Genomic DNA, 19,185 nt, shown 5'->3' with positions numbered 1-19,185 from the left:
ATAACGTAAAACTGGTGGCCTGGAGAGGAAGTTAGGTAGTTGCTGGCTGAGCTTCGGCTCAGGTAGTTGGTCCCTGACAGGGGTGGGATCCTGTCAGAGATCCAGACAGAAGGTCACCGAGCTGCGCCTGCCCCACGTGCAGCAGTTCCTAAGAAAGGAACAGAGAACTGTATTGTAGAGAGTGAGAAGAAGTCATAGCAAAAGGAGTGGATGCCAGAAGGAGTTCTGCCCTGCACAGGCTGCCTCCATCTGAGGCGCAGGATCCCGGTAGCCAGAACACCGAGGGAGCAACAGTCCTTTATGCCTTGCTCCAGAGACCGGCAGGACAGCAAATTTCACTTTACTGAAACACACCCAGGAGGCAAGGTGGCACCCACGAGAGGCTGGGGCATGATAGAGTCCCTGTAAAAAGCCTCACGCCACCGGTCATACGGGTTGTCCTATCCATTTAAACTGTAAAGCGCTGCGGAATATGTTGGTGCTATATAAATAAAGATTATTATTATTACCTGGGGCACAGAGAGAGAGACATAACATTGATAACATCTTCAATAGTTGTGAGGACCTTATGAGAGGCTCAGCAGTAAGGTACTACAACACCCAGGCGCTAGATGAAGGCTACTGATTTCCACCTGCATAAGGGGACTCTGGATTTGCCTCCAAACCGGCCGGACTCTGTCTGCCCTGTGATCTGGTGCTCTGGACTGTGGATGCTGAAGCCTTCCGTTAAAAGGGTAAAGAGACTGCAACCTTGTGTCCTCGTTCTTCACTGCGCCTCACACCATTCACCATCTACACACTGGGAAGCCCTGGAGACACACTTCACCTGTGGGAAGGTATACCATCTAGCTGCCATAACATCACCCCAGTGGACCCCTTAAAGCAGCGTCGGTCATCCTGACCGAATACCACAGGTGGCGTCACGAACATATCCCTTTAAAGACCTTTCCCTTTACAACGGAGCTCCTGAGGGCCACGGACTGGGTCAGCCACTGTGACATCCCCTTTGAGAACCGAAGGACCCGGTACCGAGTACCCCACTGCCCTACACGAGGGCGATCCAGATGCCATCCGTGTGACATGCATCGGCACCGGGGAAAGGAGCGCTTCAGTAAGCACTGTACCCCGGCGCCAGGTGCTGAAGACGGCTCTCATCATTCTCCCCTGCCCTACTGGAGAGCAGAGGAGAATGATGAGAGTTATATTCAAGTCAGAACAATGACAGCAGGTGGGGGCTTTTGGGACTATTACTCCCATCAACCTACACCTGCTGCTGCTAATAACATTGACAGCAGGAGCGGAAGATGGTGGTATTCCTCACCCACCGCCTGCGATATATTTCTAAATAAATGAAAAACGCGGCGTGGGTTCCCCTGTATTTTCTGTAACCAGCCAGGCAAAACTCACAGCTGGGAGCTGCAACACTCAGCTGTCAGCTTCAGCAAGGCTGAAGGCCCAGCTCTTCCCACTTGCCCTGTAGTTTTGACAACTGGGGTTCATATTTGTGAATTTAATGTCCCCTCTGTATTGTCAGGTGACATCAAGCCCACGGCTTAGTAATGGAGAAGCGTCTGTAAGACACCTATCCATTACTAATCCTATAGTTGTATTGTAAGCAGCCAGAATAAAGTCCTTTATTAGAAATAAAACAAAACACACTTTTCTTTTTTTTTAAAAAAGAAATAACAAACACATTTATACTCAATCGCCTGTAATAAAACTGAAACAAAAAAACAACCCTATCCCTCACCTGTTTGTCATTCTGTCCCACGCTGTAATCCATGTCTGGGAAAGAAACGGTTTTCAACCTGGAAAGTGCCAAGATGCGACATCACTGAGGCTGCGTTCCCAGCCAGGCTAAACTGCACTTTCCTCAGGACTGTGAGAAAATACCAGTGACATGGACCCTGCCGCCAGATGCAGCGCATGTGCAGATTGAGAGCTCAGTAAACCGAGAGCTCCATGTGCGCCTGTGCCGTATCCGCTGCCATTTTCCTGCAGACATCACGTAGAGGCAGGTGCGGATGGAGATCTCGGCTTTCCTCCATCTGCGCCTCCTCTAAGTGAGAATCTGGACGCCAGATCCCGGGAGAAGAATGACGGCCACCATAAGCAGCCGCCGCAGGCCCACCACTGGCCGCTGTACTACCACCGCAGGGCAACCGTTCGCCACCGTACCATCACCGCAGGACCACCTCTGCACACCGCAGGACTGCCGCACCACCCCCAGCTCTGGGCCCGCAGCATTGACCCCTCGGTAAGAACAGTGTTTGAGTTATAAGACGCCCCCTCATTTTCCCCCTAATTTAGGGGACCATAAAAGTGCGTATTGTAATCCGAAAAATACTGTATGTAATTTTTTTAATGTTTTGCTGCTTTTACACAAAAATTATTTTATAGAAAAAATAATAGTTTTTGCAAAGCTGCATTCTGAGCGCTATAGCGTTTTTATTTCTCTGCTGACAGAGCTGTATGACAACGTTTTTTTTTGCGGGACAAGATGACGTTTTCAGTGATACCATTTTTATTTACATTGGACATTTTGATTGCATTTCATTCCACTTTATTTTGGTTGCATGATGAATAGCTTCGTTTTTTGCCAAGTTTTAAATTTTTTTCTCACGGTATCCACTGAATGGGTTAACCAGTGTGACAGTTTATAAATCAGATTGTTCCAGATGTGGCGACACCAAATGTGTATTTATACATCGATCTGGGGCACCATGCAAAATCTCACCTCGTGGGGTATCCTTGATCATGAGGAAGTTGAGAGATCAGCCTAAAACTACATGGGGAAACTTAATGATCTCAAGGCAGTGCCTGCAAGGTCCCCCTGCTCAAGAAGGCACATGTGAAGGCCCATCTGAAGTTTGCTAATGAACGCCTGGATGATTCTCTGAGTGAGTGGGAGAATGTGCTGTGGTCGGAAGAGACAAAAATTGAATTTTTTGGCATTAACTCAACTCGCCGTGTTTGGAAGAAGAGAAATATTGCCTATGACCCAAAGAACACCATTCCCACTGTCAAGCATGGAGGTGGAAACATTATGTTTTCGGGGTGTTTCTCTGCTAAGGGCACAGGACTACTTCCCCGCATCACTGGGAGAATGGATGGAGCCATGTACTGTAAAATCCAGAGTGACAACCTCCTCTCCGCCAGGACATTAAGCATGGGTAGTGGCTGAGTCTTCCAGCAAGATAATGACCCAAAACATACAGCCAAGGCAACAAAGGAGTGGCTCAAAAGAAGCACATTAAGGTCATGGAGTGGCCTAGCCAGTCTCTAGACCTTAATCCCATGGAAAACTTATGGAGGGAGTTGAAGCTCCAAGTTACCAAGCGACAGCCTCAAAGTCCTAATGATTTAGAGATGATCTGCAAAGAGGAGTGGACCAAAATTTCCCCAGACATGTATTTAAACCTCATCATCAACTACAAAAAACTGACTGCTGTGCTTGCCAGCAAGGGTTTTGCCAGTATTAAGTCTTGTTTGCCAGAGGGATCAAATACTTATTTCTCACTGCAAAATGCAAATAAATTTATATAGTTTATACAATGTGATTTTTTGGATTTTATATTTGATATTCTATTTCTCAATGGTAAAATTAACCTACCCTTAAAATTATAGACTGTTCATGTCTTTGTTAGTGGGCAAACTTACAAAATCAGCAACATATCAAATACTTTTTTTTTTTAGATTTTTTTTACTTAATTTTTGTCGCCGTGATTACTCCAGTATTGAAATGCATTATACATGACAGGAGCCTCTCAGAGGTCAGAGCAGGCCACCATCATTGGCACTGGAAGTCGTCATAGTGACCTTGGGTTGCAATGACCTTGGCAATCAAACGGGAGAGGGAGCTCCTCCCTCTCATAGCCTCTTAGATGTTGTGATAGGTATCAGTTGAGGTATTTAGTGGGTTAAACAGTTGGAACTCAGCTATCACCTCCTGGTGGTGATCACGTTGGAACAGCTCCTATGCAACACATGATCGCCATAAAATACCTATATGTCAATATACCCCTATCTGAGCAGAATGTAAATATAATGTATTATGTAATGTATCAAATATCATGAATGGGTTAAAAATAATAAAATATTCAAATATATAAATTTAAATTTAAAAATAAAATTTGTAGCAACAGACATCAGAATTCTGCCGTAAAAAACTTGGGCTCTGAGAGTAAACTGAAATAAAACTATGTTCACTTCTGTGATGAAATCTCAAATGTATACTTTGGTGGGAATCGGCAGATAAATGTAGACATTGGGCAATGGATCCAAACCAGTGTTGTAGCTTCTGTAATAAACCGAAACCACGAACTGATATAAATATAACTTAACTTGGCTACTTATCAGATATTCAATAAAATAGCTGAATCCATTTCTATCAGTATATATGATATTATTTGCATAGTGAGGTCTGTCCTCCACTTTCTAGTCTCATAAAAGAATAAAGGAGTCACCGTGTGACTGTCTGACCAGCACAGAACACATCTCCTGCACCATGTCCTGGTTCTGCCTCCTCCTCTCACTCATTTTGTGTTCTGCATGTAAGATCCACGTCTCGGCACAGACTGATTACAGGACAGTCACTTTCTCTAGTGTAACGTTTATTTCTCTTCCATTTCAGATACATCAGCTCAGTTTACTGTGACTCAGGATGCTTCAGTGTCATCGTCTCTTGGGGAGAGTGTCCGTATCACCTGTAGTAGAAGTGGGGGATCAGTAACTGGGGGTAACTATCCATCTTGGTACTACCAGACACCTGGAAGTCCCCCTAAACTCCTAGTTTATAGTGGCAGTAGCAGCAACCAGAACAGCAGGCCATCAGGAATATCAGATCGATTCAGTGGATCCATATCTGGGGTATCAGCGGTCCTGTCCATCAGCAAAGTTGAGTCTTTGGATGAAGGATTTTATCACTGTTGTCTCTATGCTGGTAGTAATGTACACACAGTTATATAAGCTGAACATGAACAAGCACAAATACCTGCATGCATGTCCTATATTAAACGCTAGAGACAGTAGTGCTGTACTGTATTATTTTATAGCAAAGAGATTTTAGGGAAGTGTATTGCTTCTTAAACAAACATAACAATTATTCACCTCAGATGCTAAAATGTGAGACCAAATATTTAGTGATTTAAATCAAAAGTGGATGATCTATATTATAATAATGTGCCCCTAAAACAGATTTAACACCAAACCTCACCACTGTGCTGCATTGCTAGATGCGCCCAGTAGCCATGAGTGAACACTAACCATAAAGTATATTTAATCAGTGGGAAATAGATCTAGCTCAAACAAGTCCCATGCATGTAATGTTACCAATTTGACGTTATAACATCTATAATATAATGCTAGTAGCGCCACTCTGTCCAAAGCCTTTATAGACTGCGCCTGAGCAGTCTGGACTCCACAGAGTTACGCTTTCCGGCGCCATTTTTATGCTGAGTCTATATATAAAATACTAGATGGTGGACCGATTCTAACGCATTGGGTATTCTAGAATATGCATGTCCACGTAGTATATTGCACAGCCCACGTAGTATATTGCCCAACCACATAGTATATTGCCCAGTCATGTAGTATATTGCCCAGCCACATAGTATATTGCCCAGCCACGTAGTATATTGCCCAGCCACGTAATATATTGCCCAGCCACGTAGTATATTGCCCAGTTACGTAGTATATTGCCAAGTGACGTAGTATACAGCACAGACACGTAGTATATTGCACAGCGACGTAGTATACAGCACAGAGCCACGTAGTATATTGCCCAGTCACGTAGTATATAGCACAGACACGTACAGGGGTGGATTAAGGGTAGCCAGGGCCCCGGGCTGTTCAGACACTGTGGGCCCCCCCCTCCCCCCAGGTCATGTGACGGGGGGGTCATGTGACGGGGGGGTCATGTGACGGGGGGGTCATGTGACGGGGGGGTCATGATATACCCGAACCAGATTATTCCAGAAAAATGGCCGGGCCCTACTCTACTGTAACCTATTAAACATTTGGTAGAATCTGCAATACAATTTAGGTATATTTTGACCAATAATATCACATACAAGGAACAAATACCACCGCAACATGACCAGACCACAAATTACAACCACAGTGATCGAATAATATCACATACAAGGAACAAATACCACCGCACCATGTCAAGACCACATATTACCACTTGGTGACCAAATATCACATACAAGGGACAAATACCACAACACCATTTCCAGACCACATATTACCACCACATAGTGACTGAATACTACAATACTGATCAGTAAAAAACAACAACACAATACTATCACCATAAGTGCCAGTATTCACAGGAGATCTGTACTTAGTATGCAGTGTCTGTGTAGAGGTAATACAGTGATCACTGGTGACATTGTACACAGGACCGCTGTATATAGCATACAGTGTATAGTGTCAGTGTATAGGTAACACTGACTCACCAGTGACGTCTCTAGGTGAAGTCCTTCATCTTTCATCCAGCACAGACCGCCATCATTTCTTCCAGCCAGGACTCGTTTCTGCAGGAAATAACACAGTTATCTAAAGCTCCGCTTGTAGAACACATTACTTAATTTTTCACAACTTCTACATTACACCACATGAAGAAAAAAAGGCGATATAGTGTCACTCTGCACAATAACAGGACCGCCCCCCCATTTAAAACAGTATACTCAAAAAATAAAATAAATACATCACTGCAGTAATAATATCCCTTAATTAGCCCCTATGGTAATAATATTCCACATCCTGGCCCCGTGTGTCTCATTCCTGGCTCCAGCCATATGTTCTCGCATCCTGCCCTCATGAGTATCCATTCTACCCCATATGATCTCCACATCCTGCCCCATATGTCTCCATCGTATCCATCCTGCCCCATGATCCAATCATGCCCCATGTCTACATTCTGCCCATGCCTCCAGTCCTGCCCCCAGTGTGTCCAGCAATCTGCCCCAGTATGTCCAGCATATTGCCCCAGTGTCCAGCAATCTGCCCCAGTGTCTCCAGCATATTGCCCCCAGTGTGTCCAGCATTGCCCCCAGACAGTGTGTCCAGCAATCTGCCCCAGTGTCCTCCAGCAATCTGCCCCAGTGTCCTCCAGCAATCTGCCCCAGTGTCCTCCAGCAATCTGCCCCAGTGTCCTCCAGCAATCTGCCCCAGTGTCCTCCAGCATTGCCCCAGTGTCCTCCAGCAATCTGCCCCAGAGTCCTCCAGCAATCTGCCCCAGTGTCCTCCAGCAATCTGCCCCAGTGTCCTCCAGCTATCTGCCCCAGTGTCCTCCAGCTATCTGCCCCAGTGTCCTCCAGCTATCTGTCCCAGTGTCCTCCAGCCATCTGCCCCAGTGTCCTCCAGCATTGCCCCAGTGTCCTCCAGCATTGCCCCAGTGTCCTCCAGCCATCTGCCCCAGTGTCCTCCAGCCATCTGCCCCAGTGTCCTCCAGCCATCTGCCCCAGTGTCCTCCAGCCATCTGCCCCAGTGTCCTCCAGCCATCTGCCCCAGTGTCCTCCAGCTATCTGCCCCAGTGTCCTCCAGCTATCTGTCCCAGTGTCCTCCAGCCATCTGCCCCAGTGTCCTCCAGCATTGCCCCAGTGTCCTCCAGCATTGCCCCAGTGTCCTCCAGCATTGCTCCAGTGTCCTCCAGCAATCTGCCCCAGTGTCCTCCAGCAATCTGCCACAGTGTCCTCCAGCAATCTGCCACAGTGTCCTACAGCAATCTGCCACAGTGTCCTACAGCAATCTGCCCCAGTGTCCTACAGCCATCTGCCCCAGTGTCCTCCAGCCATCTGCCCCAGTGTCCTCCAGCCATCTGCCCCAGTGTCCTCCAGCCATCTGCCCCAGTGTCCTACAGCAATCTGCCCCAGTGTCCTACAGCAATCTGCCCCAGTGTCCTCCAGCCATCTGCCCCAGTGTCCTCCAGCAATCTGCCCCAGTGTCCTCCAGCATTGCCCCAGTGTCCTCCAGCCATCTGCCCCAGTGTCCTCCAGCCATCTGCCCCAGTGTCCTCCAGCCATCTGCCCCAGTGTCCTCCAGCCATCTGCCCCAGTGTCCTACAGCAATCTGCCCCAGTGTCCTACAGCAATCTGCCCCAGTGTCCTCCAGCCATCTGCCCCAGTGTCCTCCAGCAATCTGCCCCAGTGTCCTCCAGCATTGCCCCAGTGTCCTCCAGCCATCTGCCCCAGTGTCCTCCAGCCATCTGCCCCAGTGTCCTCCAGCCATCTGCCCCAGTGTCCTCCAGCCATCTGCCCCAGTGTCCTCCAGCCATCTGCCCCAGTGTCCTCCAGCCATCTGCCCCAGTGTCCTCCAGCCATCTGCCCCGGTCCTCCAGCAATCTGCCCCAGCGTCCTCCAGCATTGCCCTCAGTGTGTGTCCACCGTTATAAAAAAAAAAAAACAAGTCTCCTCACCTGTCCTCGCTCCAGCGCTGAGCTCCCTGCAGCAGCGCACACTCGCCGGCGACTGACAATGACGTCAGACGCCGGTGACGTGTGCGCCTGCGGCCGACATCAGCCGCCAGCCTCCAATTGGCTGGCGGCTGTTGTTAACTATTGACGTGCGGGAGCGCGCCCGCACGTCAATAGGAAACCACCGCCGCAGCGCCGGAAGGGGCCCGGTGAGCAGATGAGAAGGGGCCTGATGCGGGCCCCCTCTCTCTGCCCACCGGGTACGGCGGGGGATCGGGCCCCCTCTCTGCCCACCGGGTGCGGGGGGGGGGGCCACATAAATGCCGGCGGCGGCATTCACAGATTTTTATCAGAGGGTCAATCTGTGCGGTAGCCCAGGGCCCCCCCAGACCACTGGGCCCTGGGCTACCGCCCATATTGACCCTCTGATAATCCGCCCCTGGACACGTAGTATATTGCCCAGCCACTTAGTATATTGCCCAGTCACGTAGTATATTGCCCAGCCACATAGTATATTGCCCAGTCACATAGTATATTGCCCAGCCACGTAGTATATTGCCCAGCCACGTAGTATATTGCCCAGTTACGTAGTATATTGCCAAGTGACGTAGTATACAGCACAGACACGTAGTATATTGCACAGCGACGTAGTATACAGCACAGAGCCACGTAGTATATTGCCCAGTCACGTAGTATATAGCACAGACACGTACAGGGGTGGATTAAGGGTAGCCAGGGCCCCGGGCTGTTCAGACACTGTGGGCCCCCCCCTCCCCCCAGGTCATGTGACGGGGGGGTCATGTGACGGGGGGGTCATGTGACGGGGGGGTCATGTGACGGGGGGGTCATGATATACCCGAACCAGATTATTCCAGAAAAATGGCCGGGCCCTACTCTACTGTAACCTATTAAACATTTGGTAGAATCTGCAATACAATTTAGGTATATTTTGACCAATAATATCACATACAAGGAACAAATACCACCGCAACATGACCAGACCACAAATTACAACCACAGTGATCGAATAATATCACATACAAGGAACAAATACCACCGCACCATGTCAAGACCACATATTACCACTTGGTGACCAAATATCACATACAAGGGACAAATACCACAACACCATTTCCAGACCACATATTACCACCACATAGTGACTGAATACTACAATACTGATCAGTAAAAAACAACAACACAATACTATCACCATAAGTGCCAGTATTCACAGGAGATCTGTACTTAGTATGCAGTGTCTGTGTAGAGGTAATACAGTGATCACTGGTGACATTGTACACAGGACCGCTGTATATAGCATACAGTGTATAGTGTCAGTGTATAGGTAACACTGACTCACCAGTGACGTCTCTAGGTGAAGTCCTTCATCTTTCATCCAGCACAGACCGCCATCATTTCTTCCAGCCAGGACTCGTTTCTGCAGGAAATAACACAGTTATCTAAAGCTCCGCTTGTAGAACACATTACTTAATTTTTCACAACTTCTACATTACACCACATGAAGAAAAAAAGGCGATATAGTGTCACTCTGCACAATAACAGGACCGCCCCCCCATTTAAAACAGTATACTCAAAAAATAAAATAAATACATCACTGCAGTAATAATATCCCTTAATTAGCCCCTATGGTAATAATATTCCACATCCTGGCCCCGTGTGTCTCATTCCTGGCTCCAGCCATATGTTCTCGCATCCTGCCCTCATGAGTATCCATTCTACCCCATATGATCTCCACATCCTGCCCCATATGTCTCCATCGTATCCATCCTGCCCCATGATCCAATCATGCCCCATGTCTACATTCTGCCCATGCCTCCAGTCCTGCCCCCAGTGTGTCCAGCAATCTGCCCCAGTATGTCCAGCATATTGCCCCAGTGTCCAGCAATCTGCCCCAGTGTCTCCAGCATATTGCCCCCAGTGTGTCCAGCATTGCCCCCAGACAGTGTGTCCAGCAATCTGCCCCAGTGTCCTCCAGCAATCTGCCCCAGTGTCCTCCAGCAATCTGCCCCAGTGTCCTCCAGCAATCTGCCCCAGTGTCCTCCAGCAATCTGCCCCAGTGTCCTCCAGCATTGCCCCAGTGTCCTCCAGCAATCTGCCCCAGAGTCCTCCAGCAATCTGCCCCAGTGTCCTCCAGCAATCTGCCCCAGTGTCCTCCAGCAATCTGCCCCAGTGTCCTCCAGCTATCTGCCCCAGTGTCCTCCAGCTATCTGCCCCAGTGTCCTCCAGCTATCTGTCCCAGTGTCCTCCAGCCATCTGCCCCAGTGTCCTCCAGCATTGCCCCAGTGTCCTCCAGCATTGCTCCAGTGTCCTCCAGCAATCTGCCCCAGTGTCCTCCAGCAATCTGCCACAGTGTCCTCCAGCAATCTGCCACAGTGTCCTCCAGCAATCTGCCACAGTGTCCTACAGCAATCTGCCACAGTGTCCTACAGCCATCTGCCCCAGTGTCCTCCAGTCATCTGCCCCAGTGTCCTCCAGCCATCTGCCCCAGTGTCCTCCAGCCATCTGCCCCAGTGTCCTACAGCAATCTGCCCCAGTGTCCTACAGCAATCTGCCCCAGTGTCCTCCAGCTATCTGCCCCAGTGTCCTCCAGCAATCTGCCCCAGTGTCCTCCAGCATTGCCCCAGTGTCCTCCAGCTATCTGCCCCAGTGTCCTCCAGCCATCTGCCCCAGTGTCCTCCAGCCATCTGCCCCAGTGTCCTCCAGCCATCTGCCCCAGTGTCCTCCAGCTATCTGCCCCAGTGTCCTCCAGCTATCTGTCCCAGTGTCCTCCAGCCATCTGCCCCAGTGTCCTCCAGCATTGCCCCAGTGTCCTCCAGCATTGCCCCAGTGTCCTCCAGCATTGCTCCAGTGTCCTCCAGCAATCTGCCCCAGTGTCCTCCAGCAATCTGCCACAGTGTCCTCCAGCAATCTGCCACAGTGTCCTACAGCAATCTGCCACAGTGTCCTACATCAATCTGCCCCAGTGTCCTACAGCCATCTGCCCCAGTGTCCTCCAGCCATCTGCCCCAGTGTCCTCCAGCCATCTGCCCCAGTGTCCTCCAGCCATCTGCCCCAGTGTCCTACAGCAATCTGCCCCAGTGTCCTACAGCAATCTGCCCCAGTGTCCTCCAGCCATCTGCCCCAGTGTCCTCCAGCAATCTGCCCCAGTGTCCTCCAGCATTGCCCCAGTGTCCTCCAGCCATCTGCCCCAGTGTCCTCCAGCCATCTGCCCCAGTGTCCTCCAGCCATCTGCCCCAGTGTCCTCCAGCCATCTGCCCCAGTGTCCTCCAGCCATCTGCCCCAGTGTCCTCCAGCCATCTGCCCCGGTCCTCCAGCAATCTGCCCCAGCGTCCTCCAGCATTGCCCTCAGTGTGTGTCCACCGTTATAAAAAAAAAAAAAACAAGTCTCCTCACCTGTCCTCGCTCCAGCGCTGAGCTCCCTGCAGCAGCGCACACTCGCCGGCGACTGACAATGACGTCAGACGCCGGTGACGTGTGCGCCTGCGGCCGACATCAGCCGCCAGCCTCCAATTGGCTGGCGGCTGTTGTTAACTATTGACGTGCGGGAGCGCGCCCGCACGTCAATAGGAAACCACCGCCGCAGCGCCGGAAGGGGCCCGGTGAGCAGATGAGAAGGGGCCTGATGCGGGCCCCCTCTCTCTGCCCACCGGGTACGGCGGGGGATCGGGCCCCCTCTCTGCCCACCGGGTGCGGGGGGGGGGGCCACATAAATGCCGGCGGCGGCATTCACAGATTTTTATCAGAGGGTCAATCTGTGCGGTAGCCCAGGGCCCCCCCAGACCACTGGGCCCTGGGCTACCGCCCATATTGACCCTCTGATAATCCGCCCCTGGACACGTAGTATATTGCCCAGCCACTTAGTATATTGCCCAGTCACGTAGTATATTGCCCAGCCACATAGTATATTGCCCAGTCACATAGTATATTGCCCAGCCACGTAGTATATTGCCCAGCCACGTAGTATATTGCCCAGTTACGTAGTATATTGCCAAGTGACGTAGTATACAGCACAGACACGTAGTATATTGCACAGCGACGTAGTATACAGCACAGAGCCACGTAGTATATTGCCCAGTCACGTAGTATATAGCACAGACACGTACAGGGGTGGATTAAGGGTAGCCAGGGCCCCGGGCTGTTCAGACACTGTGGGCCCCCCCCTCCCCCCAGGTCATGTGACGGGGGGGTCATGTGACGGGGGGGTCATGTGACGGGGGGGTCATGTGACGGGGGGTCATGATATACCCGAACCAGATTATTCCAGAAAAATGGCCGGGCCCTACTCTACTGTAACCTATTAAACATTTGGTAGAATCTGCAATACAATTTAGGTATATTTTGACCAATAATATCACATACAAGGAACAAATACCACCGCAACATGACCAGACCACAAATTACAACCACAGTGATCGAATAATATCACATACAAGGAACAAATACCACCGCACCATGTCAAGACCACATATTACCACTTGGTGACCAAATATCACATACAAGGGACAAATACCACAACACCATTTCCAGACCACATATTACCACCACATAGTGACTGAATACTACAATACTGATCAGTAAAAAACAACAACACAATACTATCACCATAAGTGCCAGTATTCACAGGAGATCTGTACTTAGTATGCAGTGTCTGTGTAGAGGTAATACAGTGATCACTGGTGACATTGTACACAGGACCGCTGTATATAGCATACAGTGTATAGTGTCAGTGTATAGGTAACACTGACTCACCAGTGACGTCTCTAGGTGAAGTCCTTCATCTTTCATCCAGCACAGACCGCCATCATTTCTTCCAGCCAGGACTCGTTTCTGCAGGAAATAACACAGTTATCTAAAGCTCCGCTTGTAGAACACATTACTTAATTTTTCACAACTTCTACATTACACCACATGAAGAAAAAAAGGCGATATAGTGTCACTCTGCACAATAACAGGACCGCCCCCCCATTTAAAACAGTATACTCAAAAAATAAAATAAATACATCACTGCAGTAATAATATCCCTTAATTAGCCCCTATGGTAATAATATTCCACATCCTGGCCCCGTGTGTCTCATTCCTGGCTCCAGCCATATGTTCTCGCATCCTGCCCTCATGAGTATCCATTCTACCCCATATGATCTCCACATCCTGCCCCATATGTCTCCATCGTATCCATCCTGCCCCATGATCCAATCATGCCCCATGTCTACATTCTGCCCATGCCTCCAGTCCTGCCCCCAGTGTGTCCAGCAATCTGCCCCAGTATGTCCAGCATATTGCCCCAGTGTCCAGCAATCTGCCCCAGTGTCTCCAGCATATTGCCCCCAGTGTGTCCAGCATTGCCCCCAGACAGTGTGTCCAGCAATCTGCCCCAGTGTCCTCCAGCAATCTGCCCCAGTGTCCTCCAGCAATCTGCCCCAGTGTCCTCCAGCAATCTGCCCCAGTGTCCTCCAGCAATCTGCCCCAGTGTCCTCCAGCATTGCCCCAGTGTCCTCCAGCAATCTGCCCCAGAGTCCTCCAGCAATCTGCCCCAGTGTCCTCCAGCAATCTGCCCCAGTGTCCTCCAGCAATCTGCCCCAGTGTCCTCCAGCTATCTGCCCCAGTGTCCTCCAGCTATCTGCCCCAGTGTCCTCCAGCTATCTGTCCCAGTGTCCTCCAGCCATCTGCCCCAGTGTCCTCCAGCATTGCCCCAGTGTCCTCCAGCATTGCTCCAGTGTCCTCCAGCAATCTGCCCCAGTGTCCTCCAGCAATCTGCCCCAGTGTTCTCCAGCAATCTGCCACAGTGTCCTCCAGCAATCTGCCACAGTGTCCTACAGCAATCTGCCACAGTGTCCTACAGCCATCTGCCCCAGTGTCCTCCAGTCATCTGCCCCAGTGTCCTCCAGCCATCTGCCCCAGTGTCCTCCAGCCATCTGCCCCAGTGTCCTACAGCAATCTGCCCCAGTGTCCTACAGCAATCTGCCCCAGTGTCCTCCAGCTATCTGCCCCAGTGTCCTCCAGCAATCTGCCCCAGTGTCCTCCAGCATTGCCCCAGTGTCCTCCAGCCATCTGCCCCAGTGTCCTCCAGCCATCTGCCCCAGTGTCCTCCAGCCATCTGCCCCAGTGTCCTCCAGCCATCTGCCCCAGTGTCCTCCAGCCATCTGCCCCAGTGTCCTCCAGCCATCTGCCCCAGTGTCCTCCAGCTATCTGTCCCAGTGTCCTCCAGCCATCTGCCCCAGTGTCCTCCAGCATTGCCCCAGTGTCCTCCAGCATTGCCCCAGTGTCCTCCAGCATTGCTCCAGTGTCCTCCAGCAATCTGCCCCAGTGTCCTCCAGCAATCTGCCACAGTGTCCTCCAGCAATCTGCCACAGTGTCCTACAGCAATCTGCCACAGTGTCCTACAGCAATCTGCCCCAGTGTCCTCCAGCCATCTGCCCCAGTGTCCTCCAGCCATCTGCCCCAGTGTCCTCCAGCCATCTGCCCCAGTGTCCTCCAGCCATCTGCCCCAGTGTCCTACAGCAATCTGCCCCAGTGTCCTACAGCAATCTGCCCCAGTGTCCTCCAGCCATCTGCCCCAGTGTCCTCCAGCAATCTGCCCCAGTGTCCTCCAGCATTGCCCCAGTGTCCTCCAGCCATCTGCCCCAGTGTCCTCCAGCCATCTGCCCCAGTGTCCTCCAGCCATCTGCCCCAGTGTCCTCCAGCCATCTGCCCCAGTGTCCTCCAGCCATCTGCCCCAGTGTCCTCCAGCCATCTGCCCCAGTGTCCTCCAGCCATCTGCCCCAGTGTCCTCCAGCCATCTGCCCCCGGTCCTCCAGCAATCTGCCCCAGCGTCCTCCAGCATTGCCCTCAGTGTGTGTCCACCGTTATAAAAAAAAAAAAAACAAGTCTCCTCACCTGTCCTCGCTCCAGCGCTGAGCTCCCTGCAGCAGCGCACACTCGCCGGCGACTGACAATGACGTCAGACGCCGGTGACGTGTGCGCCTGCGGCCGACATCAGCCGCCAGCCTCCAATTGGCTGGCGGCTGTTGTTAACTATTGACGTGCGGGAGCGCGCCCGCACGTCAATAGGAAACCACCGCCGCAGCGCCGGAAGGGGCCCGGTGAGCAGATGAGAAGGGGCCTGATGCGGGCCCCCTCTCTCTGCCCACCGGGTACGGCGGGGGATCGGGCCCCCTCTCTGCCCACCGGGTGCGGGGGGGGGGGGGCCACATAAATGCCGGCGGCGGCATTCACAGATTTTTATCAGAGGGTCAATCTGTGCGGTAGCCCAGGGCCCCCCCAGACCACTGGGCCCTGGGCTACCGCCCATATTGACCCTCTGATAATCCGCCCCTGGACACGTAGTATATTGCCCAGCCACTTAGTATATTGCCCAGTCACGTAGTATATTGCCCAGCCACATAGTATATTGCCCAGTCACATAGTATATTGCCCAGCCACGTAGTATATTGCCCAGCCACGTAGTATATTGCCCAGTTACGTAGTATATTGCCAAGTGACGTAGTATACAGCACAGACACGTAGTATATTGCACAGCGACGTAGTATACAGCACAGAGCCACGTAGTATATTGCCCAGTCACGTAGTATATAGCACAGACACGTACAGGGGTGGATTAAGGGTAGCCAGGGCCCCGGGCTGTTCAGACACTGTGGCCCCCCCCCCCCCTCCCCCCAGGTCATGTGACGGGGGGGTCATGTGACGGGGGGGTCATGTGACGGGGGGGTCATGTGACGGGGGGGTCATGATATACCCGAACCAGATTATTCCAGAAAAATGGCCGGGCCCTACTCTACTGTAACCTATTAAACATTTGGTAGAATCTGCAATACAATTTAGGTATATTTTGACCAATAATATCACATACAAGGAACAAATACCACCGCAACATGACCAGACCACAAATTACAACCACAGTGATCGAATAATATCACATACAAGGAACAAATACCACCGCACCATGTCAAGACCACATATTACCACTTGGTGACCAAATATCACATACAAGGGACAAATACCACAACACCATTTCCAGACCACATATTACCACCACATAGTGACTGAATACTACAATACTGATCAGTAAAAAACAACAACACAATACTATCACCATAAGTGCCAGTATTCACAGGAGATCTGTACTTAGTATGCAGTGTCTGTGTAGAGGTAATACAGTGATCACTGGTGACATTGTACACAGGACCGCTGTATATAGCATACAGTGTATAGTGTCAGTGTATAGGTAACACTGACTCACCAGTGACGTCTCTAGGTGAAGTCCTTCATCTTTCATCCAGCACAGACCGCCATCATTTCTTCCAGCCAGGACTCGTTTCTGCAGGAAATAACACAGTTATCTAAAGCTCCGCTTGTAGAACACATTACTTAATTTTTCACAACTTCTACATTACACCACATGAAGAAAAAAAGGCGATATAGTGTCACTCTGCACAATAACAGGACCGCCCCCCCATTTAAAACAGTATACTCAAAAAATAAAATAAATACATCACTGCAGTAATAATATCCCTTAATTAGCCCCTATGGTAATAATATTCCACATCCTGGCCCCGTGTGTCTCATTCCTGGCTCCAGCCATATGTTCTCGCATCCTGCCCTCATGAGTATCCATTCTACCCCATATGATCTCCACATCCTGCCCCATATGTCTCCATCGTATCCATCCTGCCCCATGATCCAATCATGCCCCATGTCTACATTCTGCCCATGCCTCCAGTCCTGCCCCCAGTGTGTCCAGCAATCTGCCCCAGTATGTCCAGCATATTGCCCCAGTGTCCAGCAATCTGCCCCAGTGTCTCCAGCATATTGCCCCCAGTGTGTCCAGCATTGCCCCCAGACAGTGTGTCCAGCAATCTGCCCCAGTGTCCTCCAGCAATCTGCCCCAGTGTCCTCCAGCAATCTGCCCCAGTGTCCTCCAGCAATCTGCCCCAGTGTCCTCCAGCAATCTGCCCCAGTGTCCTCCAGCATTGCCCCAGTGTCCTCCAGCAATCTGCCCCAGAGTCCTCCAGCAATCTGCCCCAGTGTCCTCCAGCAATCTGCCCCAGTGTCCTCCAGCAATCTGCCCCAGTGTCCTCCAGCTATCTGCCCCAGTGTCCTCCAGCTATCTGCCCCAGTGTCCTCCAGCCATCTGCCCCAGTGTCCTCCAGCATTGCCCCAGTGTCCTCCAGCATTGCTCCAGTGTCCTCCAGCAATCTGCCCCAGTGTCCTCCAGCAATCTGCCCCAGTGTCCTCCAGCAATCTGCCACAGTGTCCTCCAGCAATCTGCCACAGTGTCCTACAGCAATCTGCCACAGTGTCCTACAGCCATCTGCCCCAGTGTCCTCCAGTCATCTGCCCCAGTGTCCTCCAGCCATCTGCCCCAGTGTCCTCCAGCCATCTGCCCCAGTGTCCTACAGCAATCTGCCCCAGTGTCCTACAGCAATCTGCCCCAGTGTCCTCCAGCTATCTGCCCCAGTGTCCTCCAGCAATCTGCCCCAGTGTCCTCCAGCATTGCCCCAGTGTCCTCCAGCCATCTGCCCCAGTGTCCTCCAGCCATCTGCCCCAGTGTCCTCCAGCCATCTGCCCCAGTGTCCTCCAGCCATCTGCCCCAGTGTCCTCCAGCCATCTGCCCCAGTGTCCTCCAGCTATCTGCCCCAGTGTCCTCCAGCTATCTGTCCCAGTGTCCTCCAGCCATCTGCCCCAGTGTCCTCCAGCATTGCCCCAGTGTCCTCCAGCATTGCCCCAGTGTCCTCCAGCATTGCTCCAGTGTCCTCCAGCAATCTGCCCCAGTGTCCTCCAGCAATCTGCCACAGTGTCCTCCAGCAATCTGCCACAGTGTCCTACAGCAATCTGCCACAGTGTCCTACAGCAATCTGCCCCAGTGTCCTACAGCCATCTGCCCCAGTGTCCTCCAGCCATCTGCCCCAGTGTCCTCCAGCCATCTGCCCCAGTGTCCTCCAGCCATCTGCCCCAGTGTCCTACAGCAATCTGCCCCAGTGTCCTACAGCAATCTGCCCCAGTGTCCTCCAGCCATCTGCCCCAGTGTCCTCCAGCAATCTGCCCCAGTGTCCTCCAGCATTGCCCCAGTGTCCTCCAGCCATCTGCCCCAGTGTCCTCCAGCCATCTGCCCCAGTGTCCTCCAGCCATCTGCCCCAGTGTCCTCCAGCCATCTGCCCCAGTGTCCTCCAGCCATCTGCCCCAGTGTCCTCCAGCCATCTGCCCCCGGTCCTCCAGCAATCTGCCCCAGCGTCCTCCAGCATTGCCCTCAGTGTGTGTCCACCGTTATAAAAAAAAAAAAAACAAGTCTCCTCACCTGTCCTCGCTCCAGCGCTGAGCTCCCTGCAGCAGCGCACACTCGCCGGCGACTGACAATGACGTCAGACGCCGGTGACGTGTGCGCCTGCGGCCGACATCAGCCGCCAGCCTCCAATTGGCTGGCGGCTGTTGTTAACTATTGACGTGCGGGAGCGCGCCCGCACGTCAATAGGAAACCACCGCCGCAGCGCCGGAAGGGGCCCGGTGAGCAGATGAGAAGGGGCCTGATGCGGGCCCCCTCTCTCTGCCCACCGGGTACGGCGGGGGATCGGGCCCCCTCTCTGCCCACCGGGTGCGGGGGGGGGGGGGGCCACATAAATGCCGGCGGCGGCATTCACAGATTTTTATCAGAGGGTCAATCTGTGCGGTAGCCCAGGGCCCCCCCAGACCACTGGGCCCTGGGCTACCGCCCATATTGACCCTCTGATAATCCGCCCCTGGACACGTAGTAT

At 51.9% G+C, this 19,185-nt stretch overlaps 3 protein-coding genes across 7 annotated transcripts in view; all 3 read left to right on the top strand.

The window, feature by feature from the left end:
* The window catches only part of LOC138670016 (immunoglobulin lambda-1 light chain-like), a 348,412-nt gene that overhangs the window by 73,710 nt on the left and 255,517 nt on the right, over positions 1-19,185 (top strand). The window contains exons 1-2 of one of the 3 annotated variants that reach the window (XM_069756978.1): positions 4,415-4,553; positions 4,634-4,954. The exons of the other annotated variants lie outside the window; for them this stretch is intronic. Coding sequence (XP_069613079.1) covers positions 4,508-4,553; positions 4,634-4,954 — 367 coding nt within the window. The 5' untranslated portion in view covers positions 4,415-4,507. Of the gene's footprint in view, positions 1-4,414; positions 4,554-4,633; positions 4,955-19,185 lie in introns of those variants that run through there. 3 annotated transcript variants of the gene reach the window in all.
* The window catches only part of LOC138669991 (immunoglobulin lambda-1 light chain-like), a 773,781-nt gene that overhangs the window by 505,920 nt on the left and 248,676 nt on the right, over positions 1-19,185 (top strand). The gene's annotated exons all lie outside the window — the stretch shown is intronic.
* LOC138670007 (immunoglobulin lambda-1 light chain-like) overlaps positions 1-19,185 on the top strand; it is a 310,472-nt gene that overhangs the window by 51,638 nt on the left and 239,649 nt on the right. The window lies entirely within an intron of this gene.

The sequence above is a fragment of the Ranitomeya imitator genome, chromosome 1, assembly GCF_032444005.1.
Source record: "Ranitomeya imitator isolate aRanImi1 chromosome 1, aRanImi1.pri, whole genome shotgun sequence".
Lineage (NCBI taxonomy): Eukaryota > Metazoa > Chordata > Amphibia > Anura > Dendrobatidae > Ranitomeya > Ranitomeya imitator.
The sequence above is the reverse complement of the archived record's forward strand: the minus strand, read 5'-3'. Positions and strand labels throughout refer to the sequence as shown.